The sequence below is a fragment of the Salminus brasiliensis genome, chromosome 11 (genome assembly GCF_030463535.1).
Source record: "Salminus brasiliensis chromosome 11, fSalBra1.hap2, whole genome shotgun sequence".
Classification (NCBI taxonomy): domain Eukaryota; kingdom Metazoa; phylum Chordata; class Actinopteri; order Characiformes; family Bryconidae; genus Salminus; species Salminus brasiliensis.
This window is the reverse complement of record NC_132888.1, coordinates 19,542,966-19,560,835: the sequence shown is the minus strand read 5'-3', so window position 1 is coordinate 19,560,835 and position 17,870 is coordinate 19,542,966. Positions and strand designations below refer to the sequence as shown.

Here is a 17,870-nt window from a genome sequence, read left to right as displayed (position 1 = left end):
AGTCCTGGGGTGTGGCACTGTGGCACGGCTTGAGTCAACTCAGCAGCCTCTTATCAGGCTTAGAAGAAGTGTCAGAGCCAGGGTATCACCAAACTGTGCTAGATGTAGACTTTTGAGGACTGGAATTGACCCTGGGACTAGAGAACAGATGGTCCACAGTCTCTAACTGTAAATAGCAAGGTGGACTTATGAGGTAGTCGTTTGAAATAAAGTGGCTAGTGATTGTGCACTGCTATGAGCATTTTTGGGGGAAAATACAGGTAGTGTAATGTCAGTAATGAGCAGGAGGTAGGTTGCAAGTGCAGATGATCTGAGATGATACTCACTATTACAATCTAAATCAAGATAGCCAGGTGTTGCAGGAGAATGCAGATGACTCACAACTACAATACCAACAACCAGCCAAGTGAAACTCCAGACTAGCGTACTTGGTAGTATGGACTACCGAGGACTGGAGGGCACTATGTGGTCATTCTGCAACCGGAACAGCAGTATAGTGTGTAATGCATTTTAAGATATTCGGCTGTCCCAAGTCCACATAGCATCTCCTAATGCATGTATTGAGTCTCTTGATCACTGCCAGGTTAGAGGCGAAGCTTGCAGCGGATTGGCAGTGTTGTAACGGACAGTTCCTGAGGGCGGAGCTATGTGACAGAGATGTTCTGAGGGGGTGGAGCCATGTGATGGACACTGTTCTGCAGGGCAGAGCCATGACATAGCATTGACAACGACAGAAACTGTGCCATATGCTGGGCAATATATACATAGGCCACATCCAGCATTAACTACATGCCCAAATATGTATTTATCCCTTTGTTTTAAATACATAAAAGGCACTGCTATACATACACTGTCCCAAATATACAAGCTATTAATATGTAAGCCATGAAAATACACAGATGTTACATATTGCTATGTACATACAGACAGGCACTAGACAGAGAGGAGCTTTTCAAATGTGTGTTGATACACGTGAGATAATGCTTAATGGGCTATGGACTAAAACACTGCGCTACTCACTGTTCAGCAGCCTGATGGCCTGAGGGAAAAAGCTCTTTTGGAACCGTCTGGTTCTGGTCTTCATGCGTCTGTACCTCCTGCTGCTCGGCAGCTGTGAAAACAGGCAGTGGCAGGCAGGTTAATAAACCTCCTAGTCTTCCTCAAACAGCGGCTGGTTCATAATTCCAGAAGACTTGGGAGCTGAACCTCAGTTATGTGCCGGGCTATCTGCACAATGCTCTGCTGGGTTTTCTGCTCAAGAGTTTCCATACCAGGTGGTGATACAACCTGTCAAAATGCTGTCTATAGTGCAGGCACAGAACGTCCTGAGGATGTGAGGACTCAAACCAAACCATCTCAGCCACCTGAGGCAGAAGAGGTGTTGCTGTGCCTTCTGTGGTCTGTTCTGTTCATGTTAGTTGGTCTGTGATGTGATCACCAAGGAACTTGCAGCTTCTGACCCTCTCTACAGTATCTCCATTGATAGAAGTCCAGTCCAGTTCCTGAAGTCCACTACCAGCTCCTTGGTCTTGCTGGCGTTTGGAGAAAGGTTGTTTTCCTGGCATCAGTGTGTCAGGATGCTAACCTATTCTCTATAATCTGAGGTAAGGCCAACCATTGTTGTGTCATCAGCAAATTTACTGTTGACATTGGAGCTGTGTATGGCCACATCAACAGGTTCGGGCCGCTGTTGGGGAAAAGTCTATAAGGTTAGTAAGTAATTTACGTATGTCATGAATAGTCAGACCAAGTGCACTATACCATCCCCATCCCTACTTTCAGCCCTTTCTGCCTCTCAGCTGTTCCATTGCTCACAACAGACTGGCAAATTCAGCCTGCAAGGTTGCCACAATTAAAGGCTGCTAACCGCCCTCACGGCACGATCCGATGAAGCAAGCGATAGGCGTGTTTACTCTTCTCTCTCGGACACAGGTCGCTCGTCCTAACGAATTTCAATTAGCCCTCCCAGCCCTTAACAGATACACACACAGATGTGCTTAAAGAGGCTCAGTTGAGCATGAAGGGTATTAATCCTGTCCTGACACCCACAAACACCCGCACTTGATGGGGTAGAAACTTCATATGCTGTAAATTCCATTCAGCGAACAAGCCGTTGCCCTTTTCAGCCTCCATCTTATTTATTTAAAAACAGTTGTGACGGGGTGGTGATTTATTCCACTTCTCTGCGGGGGCGCCAGATAATCTTAACAGGATTTGTTTATGAATGAAAGGACACTGTGCTCGTTCTGGCGTGTTCTGGGGACGGGGGTCGCAAAGTGGAGTTTTTCTGTACTTCCCGCCCGTGTTTGGCAGCTGCGGAACAAGCTTTGAGAAGTTATCCGTCTTAATTCAGCAGGCTAATGGAGGGCAAAGCCATTAAGCAAATAAAGAAAGGAGTGCCTGCTCTTATTATTGTCTCAATTTGTTCCCACGAAGTGCGCTCCACGCCAGTGACCTTGATGACGCCCACAGCCGCACTAAAATGACAGGGGGCCAAAGGGAAAAGGTGATGACCTCTGCTCTGCACTGTCTGATTTGGCTGCCACGCCTTTTCTGCCAGCTGGATCAGTTGATGTACATTTCTGATCGGGGCAATGACAAGCACCCCGTAACCGTCCTAGGATGTAAGACGGTACCGTTAAATTGGGTTGAATCTTTTGTTCCCCTCACGGATACAGAGGGCTCTCTGCTGTAGCCCCCTAGCTTAGCCTGCTTTCTTTTTTGGCTGCTCTGGGATTTCTGCGGCAGCCGTGGAGCCGGAGAACGCGCCTCAGAGGGAATCTGAAATGCCACATTGGGAACTTAAGTCCATGCATTATTCAACAGTGATAGAGCGGACTTTGATTTTTTTTTTTTGCTTCTTCTTCCTCTTCTTTCTTTTTGGGCATCAACCCATGATTGAGTCAAAGTTGTAAAAGCGTAGAGAGGTGAAGAAAGAGTATTGCGCTGCATTATTTAAAAGCACACTCTCCGTCACGTAATTTCCTCCACTTTGAACAGTGGCGTAGTCCATTAATCAACATTAATATACAACAGGAGGATGAATATTTTACTGGAGTTATTCTTTCTTATTACATTTACCCAAGTGCAGGAATAGCATTTTTCTTGCTGTTGTTGTTGTTGTTGTTGTTGTTGTTGTTTCCTTTTCCTTTCTCATTTACTCTCCTGCGCCTTCCTCCCTATGAACTCCCGTCTGACATACAGCGTTAATCAGCCAGAGCGATGCCTTCAGGCCAGAGTTACCTCAGTTAAAAGACTAGGAGACTTTAAGGTCAGCTTTCTTTTTTTTTTTTTTTGCTGCAGTGAAGTTATTCTGGACAAGACATATCAAGGCCCTCAGGGACTGAGAAGTGTGTGTGTGTGTGTGTGTGTGTGTGTGTGTGTGTGTGTGTGTGTGTGTGTGTGTGTACAGAAAGAGTTTATTTTCTCTCTCTCTTTCTCTACCTCTTAAGTGTGGCCGGAGCGAGACCGGACTCGATATAGTGGGCTAATGACTTAATGGGCAGCATGACAGTGCAGGCTAAGCACGAGTCATTGCAGACTTGAGAGCAGAAAGAAGGCCACTGTCCCCACTTGAGGCTTGTACACATAAAATGTGACAAGAATAACAGACATGAAAGTGCGAAATGCTCAGGAACGATTGTCAGCAGGATGTTTCTGGAACTTCGGCATGCTGTGCAGGGCTTAGTAGAAGTACAAATGTAGAGGCTCACAGAAGTACTAATGGAACCGGTGCGGTTGGTTGAACTTCATACTACATCCAGCATCTATCAGCATAGAAACTAAAGGCTGTAAGACTGCTTATGATCATCATTTTAATAAAAAGTCATTCGGAGTGGTTTGGTGTGAAATGCTATAATGAATCTGCTAGAGAAACTGAGACAGAGTTGTGTACAGTCGTGGTGACAGGAGTGGAGGATGTCCGAAGCGATTAATGCCATTAATGTGTGGTTTTGGTGATCGGCTCACACTCAGATTCCATTTGCCCTCATTAAAAGCCAGGTGTATAAAACACCCCCAAGGCACATTGTGATCGGATTACGATCGGACCACTCAGAACACATTTGGAGGTGGTCCGAGACGAATCTCGTCCACATTTAATAAATAAACTGTAAACGAAATGTGTTTTCTGTGATCAGAAACGCATTGGATCTCATCTGGTCAGGCTGGGGATGCCTTTTTAATGACAAGTGTAAACAGGATCCAGTGAAAGTAGATCCAGGTAGTATAGTATTAGTACATAACACATTAATGGCAGATGTAAACGGACCCTGACAGTGTCATCACAGAAGGTTATTACAAGAAATTCTTAAAAACACACTGCCTGAGATATATTTCATGATAGTTTTGAGATAACGTTTAAAAAATGTTTTCAAAATGAGAGATCCCAAAGTAACTGATTGGATTTCTTGCTGTTTAACCATCATCAGCATTCCATACTAAAGGCAGAAGGCATGTGTTGTTGACTTTAGGGTTGCTGGTTCCTGGTTCCTGGCTCCCCTGGTGGAGAAATCAGAGGCTTTAAGTTTCCCTACAATGAACAAATTTCACATAAAACCACTCTGGAGGACTTTGTTTACCCCTCATTGATTGAATTACGGAGGAACTGGATGAAATGATCTTCCAGTGATTCAAATCTAAGAACAAGGAGTACAATGTGGATCCCTTTCCTTACAAATATACTTAGAAGTATAAGTAATTAATACGTTTGATAATTGAAAATACTCAGCTAAGTACAAATCCATCAGAATCTGAAGATGTGCAAACACCGGCATTGAGTACGTACCGTTTTGGAGAAGCGAAAGAGAGCGTGAAGACTTTCTCATTTAGGAGCTGGAACTTTATAATGAGCTCCTGCACATACATTTGAAATGTCCATAACCCAGTTTGAGTTGCCTCTGCAGATGCTAGCCCCACACCTGACGAAGCAGAAGACAACCTGCAGGGAGCGACTAGACTACAGCAGCGACTAGCAATGTTGCCATGGCAATGGCAGAGACAACAGTGATTTGTTGTGCGCCTTCATGTTGCCTGCGAAATTTAGACTAAATCAAATTAGGTGCCAGATAAGGCATTTCTTCATATTTTGGTCATTATATCCTGTGTAGACACGATCATCAGCTTTATACAGATGTTCAGATCAAGCTGTTGACGTCCAAATAAATCATTTTCGGTGTGTAAAGGCCTTTAGGAGGTCTGGTTGAGATGGATTTCTGGGCCTTTGTGTGCATCTCTAGCCCAATCCTTCTAAGTACTGCTAGATACCAATCTGCTCCCGGTCATACCACAGCCTGCTTCTCCTGAAATGAGCACCTCTCCAAATCGATGAGGACCTTCTTCCTTCTCCTATCCAATCCAGGTGCTGGGAGACTGAAACAATGAGTGCTATCTGTAGTGCAGATGCTGCTTTTCATTTACAAGCTCCACAATCCGCTTATACCTGCAGTGGAGACTTGCGGCCGCTCCCCCGGGAATGGAAAATCCCTCACAGATGCACTTTTCAGTGCGGTTTGATTAGTTGGACCCAGCCAGCGCAACATGCCCGCCAGCCCTGGATACTGTGTCAAGTGATTTGTCATGACAACCTGCCCTTCGCCCCAAACACACACCCCTCTCTCTCTCTTCCTCTCTCTGCTTCAGTCCAAACACTCTGCAGTGCTCAGTTGGTGTTGTAATACAGGTGGTTATAGCCAGCTAGGGTGGTGTCTTTAGCCCTCCATCATGGTGTCTTGAAATCAGTTATGTAAAAAAAAAATGGTGGGGAAGCCTGAGGAATGATGGACCAGTCTTATCATATCTAAAAAAAAATTGTAATATTTAAATTAGAATTTAAAATAAGTTATATATATCCCATGAAATCTATATTTAACAGTATTTAAATCTATATTTTTTATTATCCCATTAAATCTATATTTCCATACATAAATTATGTATATATTATTTACATTATTTATATCATTCACATTACATATTTTTTATGCCTTAAGAATAACCTCCACTGTAACACCTGTTATTATTAGTTTGAATTTGATATCACAGCTGCGCCTCATTTAGCCTATCCGGTGGACTGTACAGTGATTGTATTATATACCATTTTAATAATATTACACTCTGTATTTCACCAAGTCTTTTAGGCGCCGTCCACACCTGAAAGCAGTAAATTAGGTCACTAACACATGAGGGTATAAATGTTTGAGAACTCCGTTTTCAGTCTTTTTCTATGGATAGGCAGCTTTTTTGTATTGAAGTCTATTCCCACCACACAATAAAAAAATCATATTTTAATCAAGCCACAAGCATATAGCATCTCAAAATAATGAGAATAGGATCTCAAAATAGTGACTTAGCATTAGCATCTCAAAATAATGATTTAGCATTAGCATCTCAAAATAATGATTTAGCATTAGCATCTCAAAATAATGATTTAGCATTAGCATCTCAAAATAATGATTTAGCATTAGTATCTCAAAATAGTGACTTAGCATTAGCATCTCAAAATAGTGACTTAGCATTAGCATCTCAAAATAATGATTTGAATGGTAGTTTTGTAATATTTAGCCTATTAGTGTTTTTTTGTTTTTTTTATCCCAAAAGTGATGAAATAAGCAAACTGTGGGAGATGGTGAACAAACGGCATTTTAAATAAAAACATGTAAGTGGTGTTAAGATGCTTTTCCCCTTCCAGTACATCATAGCGTGAAACACCCCTTCTTATAATTTACAATTTACAGGCCTCTGCTGGCTGCTCTGCAATTTATTGGAACTGCTGCGGACAAATTATATTTCATATTGTAAGAAGTAGATTTATACATTTATACATATATGCTTTTATCATCGAACAGTAAATGTTCCAACAAGGCTGAGACTATTTTGAGGCTAAAAGTCTCAAAATAGTAAGAATAAGATCTCAAAGTCATCAGAAATCATCTCTCAATAACCACAAAACATCTCATATAAATAATGACTTAGCATCTCAAAATAATGACATAGCATTAGCGTCTCAAAAAAATTACTTAGCATCTCAAAAATAATGACTTAGCATTATCATCTTAAAGTAATGGCTTAGCATTATCTTAAAATAATGGCTTAGCATTATCATCTTAAAATAATGGCTTAGCATTAGCATCTTAAAATAATGGCTTAGCATTAGCATCTTAAAATAATCTCTTAGCATTATCATCTTAAAATAATAACTTAGCATTAGCATCTTAAAATAATGGCTTAGCATTATCATCTTAAAATAATGGCTTAGCATTATCATCTTAAAATAATCTCTTAGCATTATCATTTTAAAATAATCTCTTAGCATTATCATCTTAAAATAATGGCTTAGCATTATCATCTTAAAATAATGGCTTAGCATTATCATCTTAAAATAATGGCTTAGCATTATCATCTTAAAATAATCTCTTAGCATTATCATCTTAAAATAATGGCTTAGCATTATCATCTTAAAATAATGGCTTAGCATTATCATCTTAAAATAATCTCTTAGCATTATCATCTTAAAATAATGGCTTAGCATTATCATCTTAAAATAATCTCTTAGCATTATCATCTTAAAATAATCTCTTAGCATTATCATCTTAAAATAATTGGCTTTTTAAATGAAAATGAAATGAAACACTATTATTTACAAATTACATTTCATATATTTAGACATATATGCTTTTACCTTTCAGAATTCAAAAGCAGTTCAAATGTTTGAAATAACTTTGACAGGTGAAGGTAGCCCTTGTTCGACAGCTGAAGCGGTTAAACTGCCTGCTATCTCTATTTGGCTGTTCTGTAAGCCTCTGTAAAGATGTTGGTTATCTCTTTACAGAAATTGGGGGATCTGTTGCTGGGGAGCGTTGCATAACGATCACAATGCCTATCACAGTATTTCAGTGTCCATTTTCCATGTTCAGTCCTGGGCTGCTTGCTGTGCCTGTGGGTGGGTAACTTGCATGCGGTCAGTAGCAGAGGTGCTCATTCGAACAGCCATAAATACAGTCGCATACAAAATTGCACATCCTAAGTGGTTCCCACTTTCAGGCAGTTGGTAGGCTGTTGCTATGTGCTCAGTAGAGTAAAACTGGTGATTGCTGCTGGGTTGCTAGGTAGTTTTTAAAAATTGTACTATGGTGTTTCTAGGAAGTTGCTGTAGGTGGTGTTAGGTGGTTGCTATGATGTTGCTTAGTGCTTACTACATGGTTGCTAGGTGGTTACTAAGCAGTAGTTAGGGTATCTCACATGGCAGCTATGGGGTTGCTAGATGGCTGCTAAGAAATTTCTATAGTATCCCAGCAGGGGGGCTGTGTTGCCAAGTGCTGTATTTGCATCATTGTGACATAAGAAAGAAACTTTTGCACCCAATTCAATCATTATACATATGGCTATCCTTTGCAGATCACACACTTTTGAGAAAAAAAAAACATTCATAGATTGATTATTTATGTTTACAGAATCATTAATTTATAGATTTGTTTGTACCACAGGATGTCACAAAAAAAACAATAGAAATAAGGGTAAAATCTTACTGTGTTTGTGGCAGTAATTCCAAACATACCCCGGTACTGGATTAGATTTACATGCCTTTTTTCACTTTCCAGCTCTAAAAAGCAGTAAAGCTGCTTTACATAGTATTAAACCCAGTAAAGGAACGTGAAAACACAGCGCTAATTCCCATAGAGGCACTAATTAGCATTATTGTAGTGGATGAGTCTACTTAGAAAGTGATGGCTTTTTCATTAAGCACTGCGAGGACATGAGGCCGGTGCATGTTCATGATTATTAATAAGGTCATGAAATGACTGGAATATACAATCAAGGACTGCTGAGGGTTCTTGTGTAAGTGCTCATTATTACTATAAGAAAACTGTACTTAATAAACAACGTATAAAAATAGGTGCTGTAGAACGTCACACAGACCACCACAACAGAAGTGGTGTTACACTAGCTAGAAGTAAGCAGTAATATGTCTATGTTAAACACACACAGTCTTGTAAATCATGAAATTATCGACGTGAGGAGAAGAATCTAAGTATTACTGAACCGTCAGTTTGGACGAAAACAGCTTCAGCAGCTTTAGCAGCACACAGGTCAGGGGCATCAGCAGCATCTAGTTTGTCAACTGTTTTGTATTTGAAAAGTTTGCTCATAAAATAGTACAAACTGAGTTTAATTGAGTGTAGATGTGATTAATAATGTAGAAATGTAATTAATACATTGAGTATGTGCTTGTTAATGATCTTATATACCTACCATACATTAGTTATGCACCCTTATTTAAATGGGTCAGCAGAATGACCTCAAGCCAGTTTCTGGCTCCTGGATTTTGACCTCCATGACTGTTTTTCTGCACTTATCGGCTTCAGCTCTGAGTTTCACTGCTGTAACCCCTGTGTCACATCTCCGCTAACAGTTGCCGTTTGTTGTGTTTGTGTGTGGGATTGTGTCTGCATGTGTGAACGTGTGTGTTCTGTGTGTTACAGAAGGCTGACCTGGCTGTGGCTGGACTGACCATCACAGCTGAGAGGGAGAAGGTCATCGATTTCTCCAAGCCCTTCATGACTCTGGGGATTAGCATCATGTACCGGGTGCACTTGGTGAGGACCAGCCGCCGACTCTGCTGCTCACATCCCTCCTGTCCACACCTCACACACCACTTCCTCCATAGAGCCCTGCTGCCTGCCTAGTGGTCTGCAGCTTCTAACAACAGAGAGAGAGAGAGAGAGAGAGAGAGAGAGAGAGAGAGAGAGAGAGAGAGAGAGAGATTCAATTTCACATAATCAAAGTGATTCAGAGTGGTTTGGTGTGAAACGATTCACCAGACTTTGATTTCTTCACAGTGGAACCAGGGCTGTGATGTCTACACTGCAAATGTAGCCATTAAATGAACTGTCCAAACTTAGCAGTGAATCTACTCCTCTGGGCCAACAGAAAGGCTGTGTTAACTCAGATACAATTGTGGTGAGCAGTAAAGCATCTCATAACGCACAACACATCAAATCTCAAGGGTAATGGGCCACAACAGCAGCAGCCCACGTCAGGTTCCACTTCTGTCAGCCAAGAACAGAAAGCTGAGGCTGCAGTGAGCACAGGCTCACTACATTTAGACAGTTGAGGACTGAAAAGATGATCTCAGTGAATTTCTGCTGAGGCATTGCTGAGTAGGTAGGGTCAGAATTTGTTGCCAACAGCATGAATCTATGGACCCAACCTGCTTTGGTCAACAGACCAATCATCGCTTGAAGGCCACAGCCTGTTTGAGTGTTGTTGTGGACCATGTGCCCCTCACAACCACTATTTACCCATGATGATGCACCATGTCACAAAGCAAAAGTCTTCTCATACTGGTTTTATTAGTGACTGGTCTTCCCAGTCACTGACTCTTTATTTAAATCCAATAGATCACCTTTGGGATGTGGTAGAACGGGAGATGCTCTCCGAACAGACCACCAAGCCAGTTGCCTCAGGAAAGGAGGAATGCAGTTCTATTCTGCAGAGCATCCCGCATGCATTCTCGGATATAGTTCTTTGATTATCCGTTTCGTACATGTCAGCACAAAGGTTAGCAGGTTAGCAGGAATGACCACAGACCCTCACGACCCACACAGACCCTCAGGTCTCACATACAGTGCATATCATGATATGCACTGTATGTGAGACCTAAGGGTCTGTGTGGGTCATGAGGGTCTGTGGTCATTCCTCATTCATGTGAGCTTGTTTAAGGTTTAATACATACAGGTCATTCACTACCCATGCATTCTGCCTGTGTCCTCCACGACCCCCTGGAGAGCAGGTCGTAAATTCTACAGAAACCCTTACAGGGAGCGGAACAGCTGCTTCTTCTAAGTCATGCATATATAGTTCATAATGTAACATACAAAGACCACATTTATTTGAAAACTTCCACCACAAACGTTTCTAGCATCTTGTAGAATCCATGTGCAGAGCAAAAGAGGACCCTACACCATATCACTACACTGTTAAACCTCACTGCACCTCTTAATGAAATAGTTTGGGTGGAGTCACTAAGGTTAATTAATCTTAAGCAACTCAAAGATGAATAAGGGAGAGACACACTCAGGTAGTTAAGATCAAGATTTGGGGTTATTTTGAGTTTATTCAGGGGAATTTATTCAGTTGAGATAGACTGACTTGTCTCAATGAAATATGGTTGACATAAAACTTTGAAGCAAAACCTTGATGCTGGCCTACAAAGCCAAGAACAGACCAGCCCCTCCGTACTTGATGGCAATGGTCAAATGCTGATCCACACCAAGAGCCCTTCGAGCTTCAAGTACAGCTTGGCTCGACCCGTACAGGCTTTTTTCTGTCCTGCACCGAAGTGGTGGAATGAACTTCCCCTGGGTGTCCGAATGGCTGAGTCGCTCACTGTCTTCAAACGCAGACTGAAGACCCTCAGAGAATACGTGGGCGAATAGCAGAGTGATCACCTTATCGTTTCTAAGCTTAGAGGTATCTTTGAATGTTTAGCCTATTCAAACTAGCTGAGATTATTCTAGACGCTCTGGATAAGCCTTAAATGTAAATGTAAATGGTGATCTTCAGGGTGTGCCTTATGTTTGGGCAGTACAACCTTGATGAGTAAAACTCACATCATTCCCACTGGTTCCTGGTACCATCTGGTAGCATACTGGGCATGTCCTCTCCCTTCACTCACCACCAGAGCGTAGTCATTCCCCCCAGGCCACATTCTCATGGGTGTTCATTTCATTTTATATAGTGGTTAACCCTCTGTCCAGGAGCAAGTTACTGGTCTCTGTACTGCTGAGTGTATAGACCATATGCTGGCTGAGTACTGCAGTGTTTACTGTTGCGTAACCACAAGTTTATACTGTCAGTGTTTATTGCATGATAATATTAGTCAACTATATCAATTATTCATGTTGCATAAAGTATTAAGTTATTCACACCCAATGCATTTGGGTTGTTCTAACATACAGTCAAGGCAGGAAGCCTTCCCTCCCTTTTCACCTTCTCTACATTTTATTACGTTAGGGCATCTTGGGAAAGAAGCCACAAGCCTGGCACACTTGTTTCTGGACGTTTTTGCCCATTCTTCTTGGCATATGCTTGTAAATTCCATCAGGATGGATAGGGAGTGACGGTACACAGCCATTTTCAGCTCCTTCCACAGATGTTCAATCGGATTCAGGTCTGGGATCTGGCTGGGCCACTCTAGAACTTTCACAGACCAATTATTTGTTTTCTTGGCTTTGTGCTTTGGTCTGAGGTCCAGTTTTCTTCAAGGATCTCAGTGTACTTATAATACTGACTATTATCACCTTAAGCATCTTAAATAGATTGTTTTAATGATACAGAAACGTTCAAATATCTGCGTAAATTCATCTTTAAAGATCAGTTTGAGGCAGTTTTCACTTAGCCACTTCATGCATCTTCAGGTCTTATGATTGCTATCTGATCACTCAGACACTTAATTAGGTGTCTTGAGATGCTCTGCAGATGCTGTTCCGTCAAGCCACATACGTCATCTTTACGTCTCCCACACATAACTAACACTACATTTCTGCATGTGTTAAAAAAAGAGTTCCTATGACTAAAAGGTTTCTTCTTTTAGTGCTTACAAACTGCGTAATGGCATAGAACAGAATTTCTGTTATGGCATCTGGAAGATAATCCTGCAGTAAAAGAATGAACTTCATGGGAGTTATGCAACGATGCAAATTGGATTTCCATCTGTCTAACAGACACACATTTATGTGGCCAGATGTAAATAGAGTGTGGATGACAGAAATGACAGATTTAAATAGGCTGTCTGATGAAAAGAATTACGCTTCAGTGCCAAAAAAATGAGAGAAATCAGCCCTCTTGTAAAACACCACACCCCCAAATCCCTTCCCTTTAGATTAGTAATTGTAAGACAGTCAGAACTTTACTGTTTGTATTTGTATTCAGATGTTTACGGTTGCTTAATATATATGTATATATATATATATATATATATATATATATATATATATATATATATATTTGTAATGCTGCCTTTGTACACTACCTCAATAGATTTGAAATGACAGCAAGATTTATCACATATACCACTAAAGTCCACCCTAGGAAAGTCCTAAAATGTGCACAAACATGTTTGTACATATTTTATAATTCACAAGCAGCTCGTATCCACTGGTGGCGCTGTTTTTCCAAATCCAGGCTGTCATGTACTCGAAGATCAGCGTGCCACAGCGTTCTGCTGTTCTCCATGATGCAATTAAGAAGCGTGTCCCTCTATGGTTCAGCCGCACAATGTGTGGTATGTAGGGTTTTATGCTTAAAACGATAGGAAAATGATTCAAATGATTGAATATTAAATATTAAAAGGGTATGTATCCACTGTTATGTGGTATAATTGTGTATGCTCTGTATGCTTAATAATGACCTCTGCATAATGCAATATTCATCATAAAAGGTGAAAACACTGTTTTTCCCCTTAAAATAGTGTCGCAGAAGCAACTTATGCATTTCCATATATTCCCAGTTGTATATTATTAGGTCAAATCAAGCCAAATACGGACGATTATATGGACGATCCAACTGTCACAACTGTATTAAGACTACTTATAGAAATGCAAAGGCTGTCACCAGGTCATTCAGTGTCAGGAGTGTGTCAGGAATTGTAAATATTCACCTTCATATCATTTTCAGTGCAATAATGGGACATTGTTAAACAAGCAATATATGGAACATGAACACATGCATCAGGATACCACAACACTCACCCGTGCCCAGTGTTGTGTGGAATATTTTTAAAAAGTACACGAAGGTTTGCGCATGCACCCTCCAAATCAGGCAGGTTGTGCAAATCAGGCAGCCACACTTAGTTACGGAGCTTCTAACAAAAAAGGCATTAATGAACTGAAACTCCTGCAGAAACAGTAAGAATTTCACATTCTACTGTGCTTATGTGCTTATTTAGGGTTGTGTGAGGATGGGTAGGTCGAGGCTTTTACAGCAGTAACACGTTAGAAGCCAAAATAGATAGATGCATTGAACTATTTGAAACAGCTCTACAACGCCACCTGTTGTGTAAATAAAAATGCTACACAACCATTGCCTGATTCACTTGTGTGTGAGCATAAGCTTTTTTCAAACCGAACCAGTCAGCATTCTTTTTTTAATCTGAAAATGTGTTTCATCAGAGAATGTAATTGTTTTGTTCTCCTCATCTACAAAAGAATAGATATTTAGTAATGTGAAAAAAACACTGTTGAATATGCACATAGACTGTAGACTGTCGAACACAGAAATAAGTCAAAAACACTTAAGTACTGAGGATTTTTATTTAGGACTTTTATTGTATTTTGGCGGCTTGGGAACAACACCTGAAATTCAAACCAAATGCCATGTGCGAAGTGGTAAACAAACCTCCCCTGGGTGTCTGAACAGCAGAGTCCCTCGCTGTCTTCAAAGGCCCACCTCTTCCAACAGTACTTGGGCGTGTGCAGTGTCAAGTTGTGTGGTTTCCATACTGATTTTTGTATTTAGTAGCATCTAAGTAGTATCTGATCTTTAGTATCTAATCTAAATAGTATCTAATCTTCAGTATCTAATCTAAGCAGTATCTCATCTTTAGTATCAAATCTAAATAGTATCTAATCTTTAGTATCTAATCTAAGCAGTATCTAATCTTTAGCATCTAATCTAAGTTGTATCTCATCTTTAGTATCTAATCTAAGTAGTATCTAATCTTTAGGATCTAATCTAAGTAGTATCTGATCTTTAGTATCTAATCTAAGTAGTATTTGATCTTTAGTATCTAATCTAAATTGTATCTCATCTTTAGTATCTAATCTAAGTAGTATCTAATCTTTAGGATCTAATTTAAGTAGTATCTGATCTTTAGGATCTAATCTAAGTAGTGTCTGATCTTTAGTATCTTATCTAAGTAGTATCTCATCTTTTGGATCCTAGCTGATACAAACTAGCTAAGGGTATTTTTCTGAGTAAACAGTGATACACTTTTGTAAGCTCTGGATAAGAGCATCTGCTAAATGCCTTCAGTGTAAATATAACGCATCTCAGATTTGAAAAATATGTTTCAGAGACATAACAAAGCTTCGTTTCCAGCCATCATGTGATAACCATTATTTTGAGCGAGACTCTTTCATGACATCTAGTCCGGTCAAGAACAGTTTCTAGGAGGGGGGCACTCAAATATGTCTTAGAGGTCCATGCACCAAATTTGCACTGGGTTGAAAGTTCATAATTGACAAACAGACCATATAAATCCCATGCATACCACAGAGTACAAAATGAGGCTAACAACCAAATTATAGTCCTCAGAAAATCCAAAACTACACTACATGGACAAAAGTATTGGGACACCTTCTCATTTATTGTTTCTTTCGAAAATCTATGGTACTAAAGAAAAGTTTATCCTGCCTTTGTTGGAGTAACTTTCTCTACTATGCAGAGAAGGATTTATACTAGATATTTTGTGGAGCATTGCTGTGAGGATTTGATTGCATTCAGCAAGAGCATGACTAAGGTCATGATGTTTGATTATCACCACCATTCATTACCATCTCCCCAACTCATCCCAAAAGTGTTAAATGGAGCACCGTTCACACCAATTTTACTTGTCTAAACTGTTAATAATAAGCTAATGATGCTTGTCCTTACTTCATCTGCTTCATCTGTTAGTAGTATTAATGTTGTATATATATATATATATATATATATATATATATATATATACACACACACACACACACACACACACACACAACCCCAGTGTGTTATTTAAGCCATCTCCTTTGATCCCCCACCCCTTTTTTATTTTGCAGTTGGGCCGCTGGTGATAGAGACAGGTTAAATGTGTGTGTGTGTGTGTGTGTGTGTGTGTGTGTGTGTGCCACAGGCCTGCGCTTTCCTCTCTCGCTCTGGAGCAGATGGTGTGCCGGTGTGTGAAGCAGCTGATAAATGTGATGCTTTCCTTCCCAATCCTGTTCACCCACTGATTGTGACTTCTATCTAATTCACACCAATAACACCCTGAGTAAAAGTACACGGCGGCACTGGAAATCCAATAGCTCTTTTATTTTTTAAAGGCCCGCACACCATTAATCAAAGCCTTCCCCAAACCCAAGGTGACACACTGATCTCTGCATTGGCCACGGGCCGGATGGAGCTGCTTTGGCACGATCTGAGCAAACATTAATGTGCTGTCCCAGTAGGGCATTCACACACACACTCTGTCACACACACACACACATACACACGGACACGTAAGCACATAAACACTGCAAACCCCTACCCAAACCACCCCCCCACCCACCCACCCTTCACAGCACTAAGAGGTGCGGCTGTGCATGCTCCCGTTGGCCAAGCAGTTGAAAGAATCAATAGCAGCAGGTGCGCCATTAGCTTAGCTGCTGCACCTCTGTGCTGGCATCTAGGACTGAAAGCGGTACTCATCTGTACTCCTGCATGCTGACAAACACAAAACACTGATTATCTTCGTCTACAGTGGCATCTGTCAAGGAGTAGGACATATTAGGCAGCATGTGAACAGTTGGTTCTTGAAGGTGATTCCTGCAGTGGTCACTATCTACCAAAAGTGGTCCAAGGGCACTTAAGGCCCAGCCTCACAACTTACAGGACCTAAAATATCTGCTGCTAACATTTTGGTGTCATACTACAGGATGCCTTCGGAGGTCTTGTGGAGTCCATACCTCAGATGTTCTGATCGGTGTGTGTATACAACATCTTTTGAGACATCTTTTAAATCCCATGCATACCACAGAGTACAAAATGAGGCTAACGGCCAAAGTATAGTCCTCAGAAAATCCAGAACTACACTATATCGACAAAAGTAACGTCTTGGTGTCATACCACAGGGTGCCTTCTGAGGTCTTGTGGAGTCCATGCCTCAAATGTTCTGATTGGTGTGTGTGCACAACATCTTCACACATTACATAAAATGTAATTTATAGAAATGTGATTTTCTTGAGAGGACACAGTTACACATCCTATGTCCTAATAGCTGGTATTTCCACCTTTGGCTGAATTAACCTCAATTAGACTTTTCCTATAACCATCTACAAGTCTCTGAAATCAGCTAGAAGAGATTCTCCCACTCCTCCGCAGAATTCTTTTAGCTGTGGGACGTTTCGGCTTTAGTTTTTAGACAGATGGCCTCCTAGTGGATTATATGATGGAGAGCTTGCCAAGCCCGTGTTTTGGCAAAGTAGTCTCAAACCATGATCTTATCACCTCCATGCTTCACGGTTGGTATGAGGTCTTGTGCTACAATGCTGTCTTTGGCTTTCACCAAACATGTCCTTAGTTTCGGTGTCCAAATGTTTCAGCTTTGGATTAATTTGTCCAAAGCACATTGTCCCAGATGTCCTGGCCTTGCTCTAGGTGTTCTCTCGAAATTTTAGTCTTGCTGTATTATGGTTGTTTTGCCAGCAAGGGTTTCTTCCTTGCACACCTGCTCTGGAAATGAAACACTATGCAGTGTCTTTATGTTGGTAGATGCTGTACTTTGACATCAGCTACTGCCCGTAGATCCTGTGAAAGCATTTTAGGATTGTTGGAGACTGAACTTGCCAGGACAGCCTGACCAGGTCATGATGGTGGTTGTTTTCAATGTTCTCCACTTGTACATTATTTTGCAGACAGTGGTACTGCTGATTTCTGAGTGTTCTGAGATCTTTTGAAATCCCCTCCCAGACTCTAAAACATTTACAACCTTCTTTCTGAAGAACACTTTGGATCTGGTCATGCTGATCCCACTCACTTTAACATCCAAGACCAAACCAAACTGAATGTCTGAGGTTTAAATAAGACAGGCTCCTCCAGAATACTCTTTACGGATGTTCTAACCATCTGCAGCCAAT

General features: G+C 40.9%; 1 protein-coding gene across 2 annotated transcripts in view; it reads left to right on the top strand.

Moving 5' to 3' along the window:
- The window catches only part of grik4 (glutamate receptor, ionotropic, kainate 4), a 510,448-nt gene that overhangs the window by 468,995 nt on the left and 23,583 nt on the right, over positions 1 to 17,870 (top strand). Inside the window, exon 15 of one of the 2 annotated variants that reach the window (XM_072692120.1) lies at positions 9,480 to 9,590. In XM_072692120.1, coding sequence (XP_072548221.1) covers positions 9,480 to 9,590 — 111 coding nt within the window. Of the gene's footprint in view, positions 1 to 9,476; positions 9,591 to 17,870 lie in introns of both variants that reach the window. The other variant, XM_072692119.1, reaches the window with a different exon arrangement.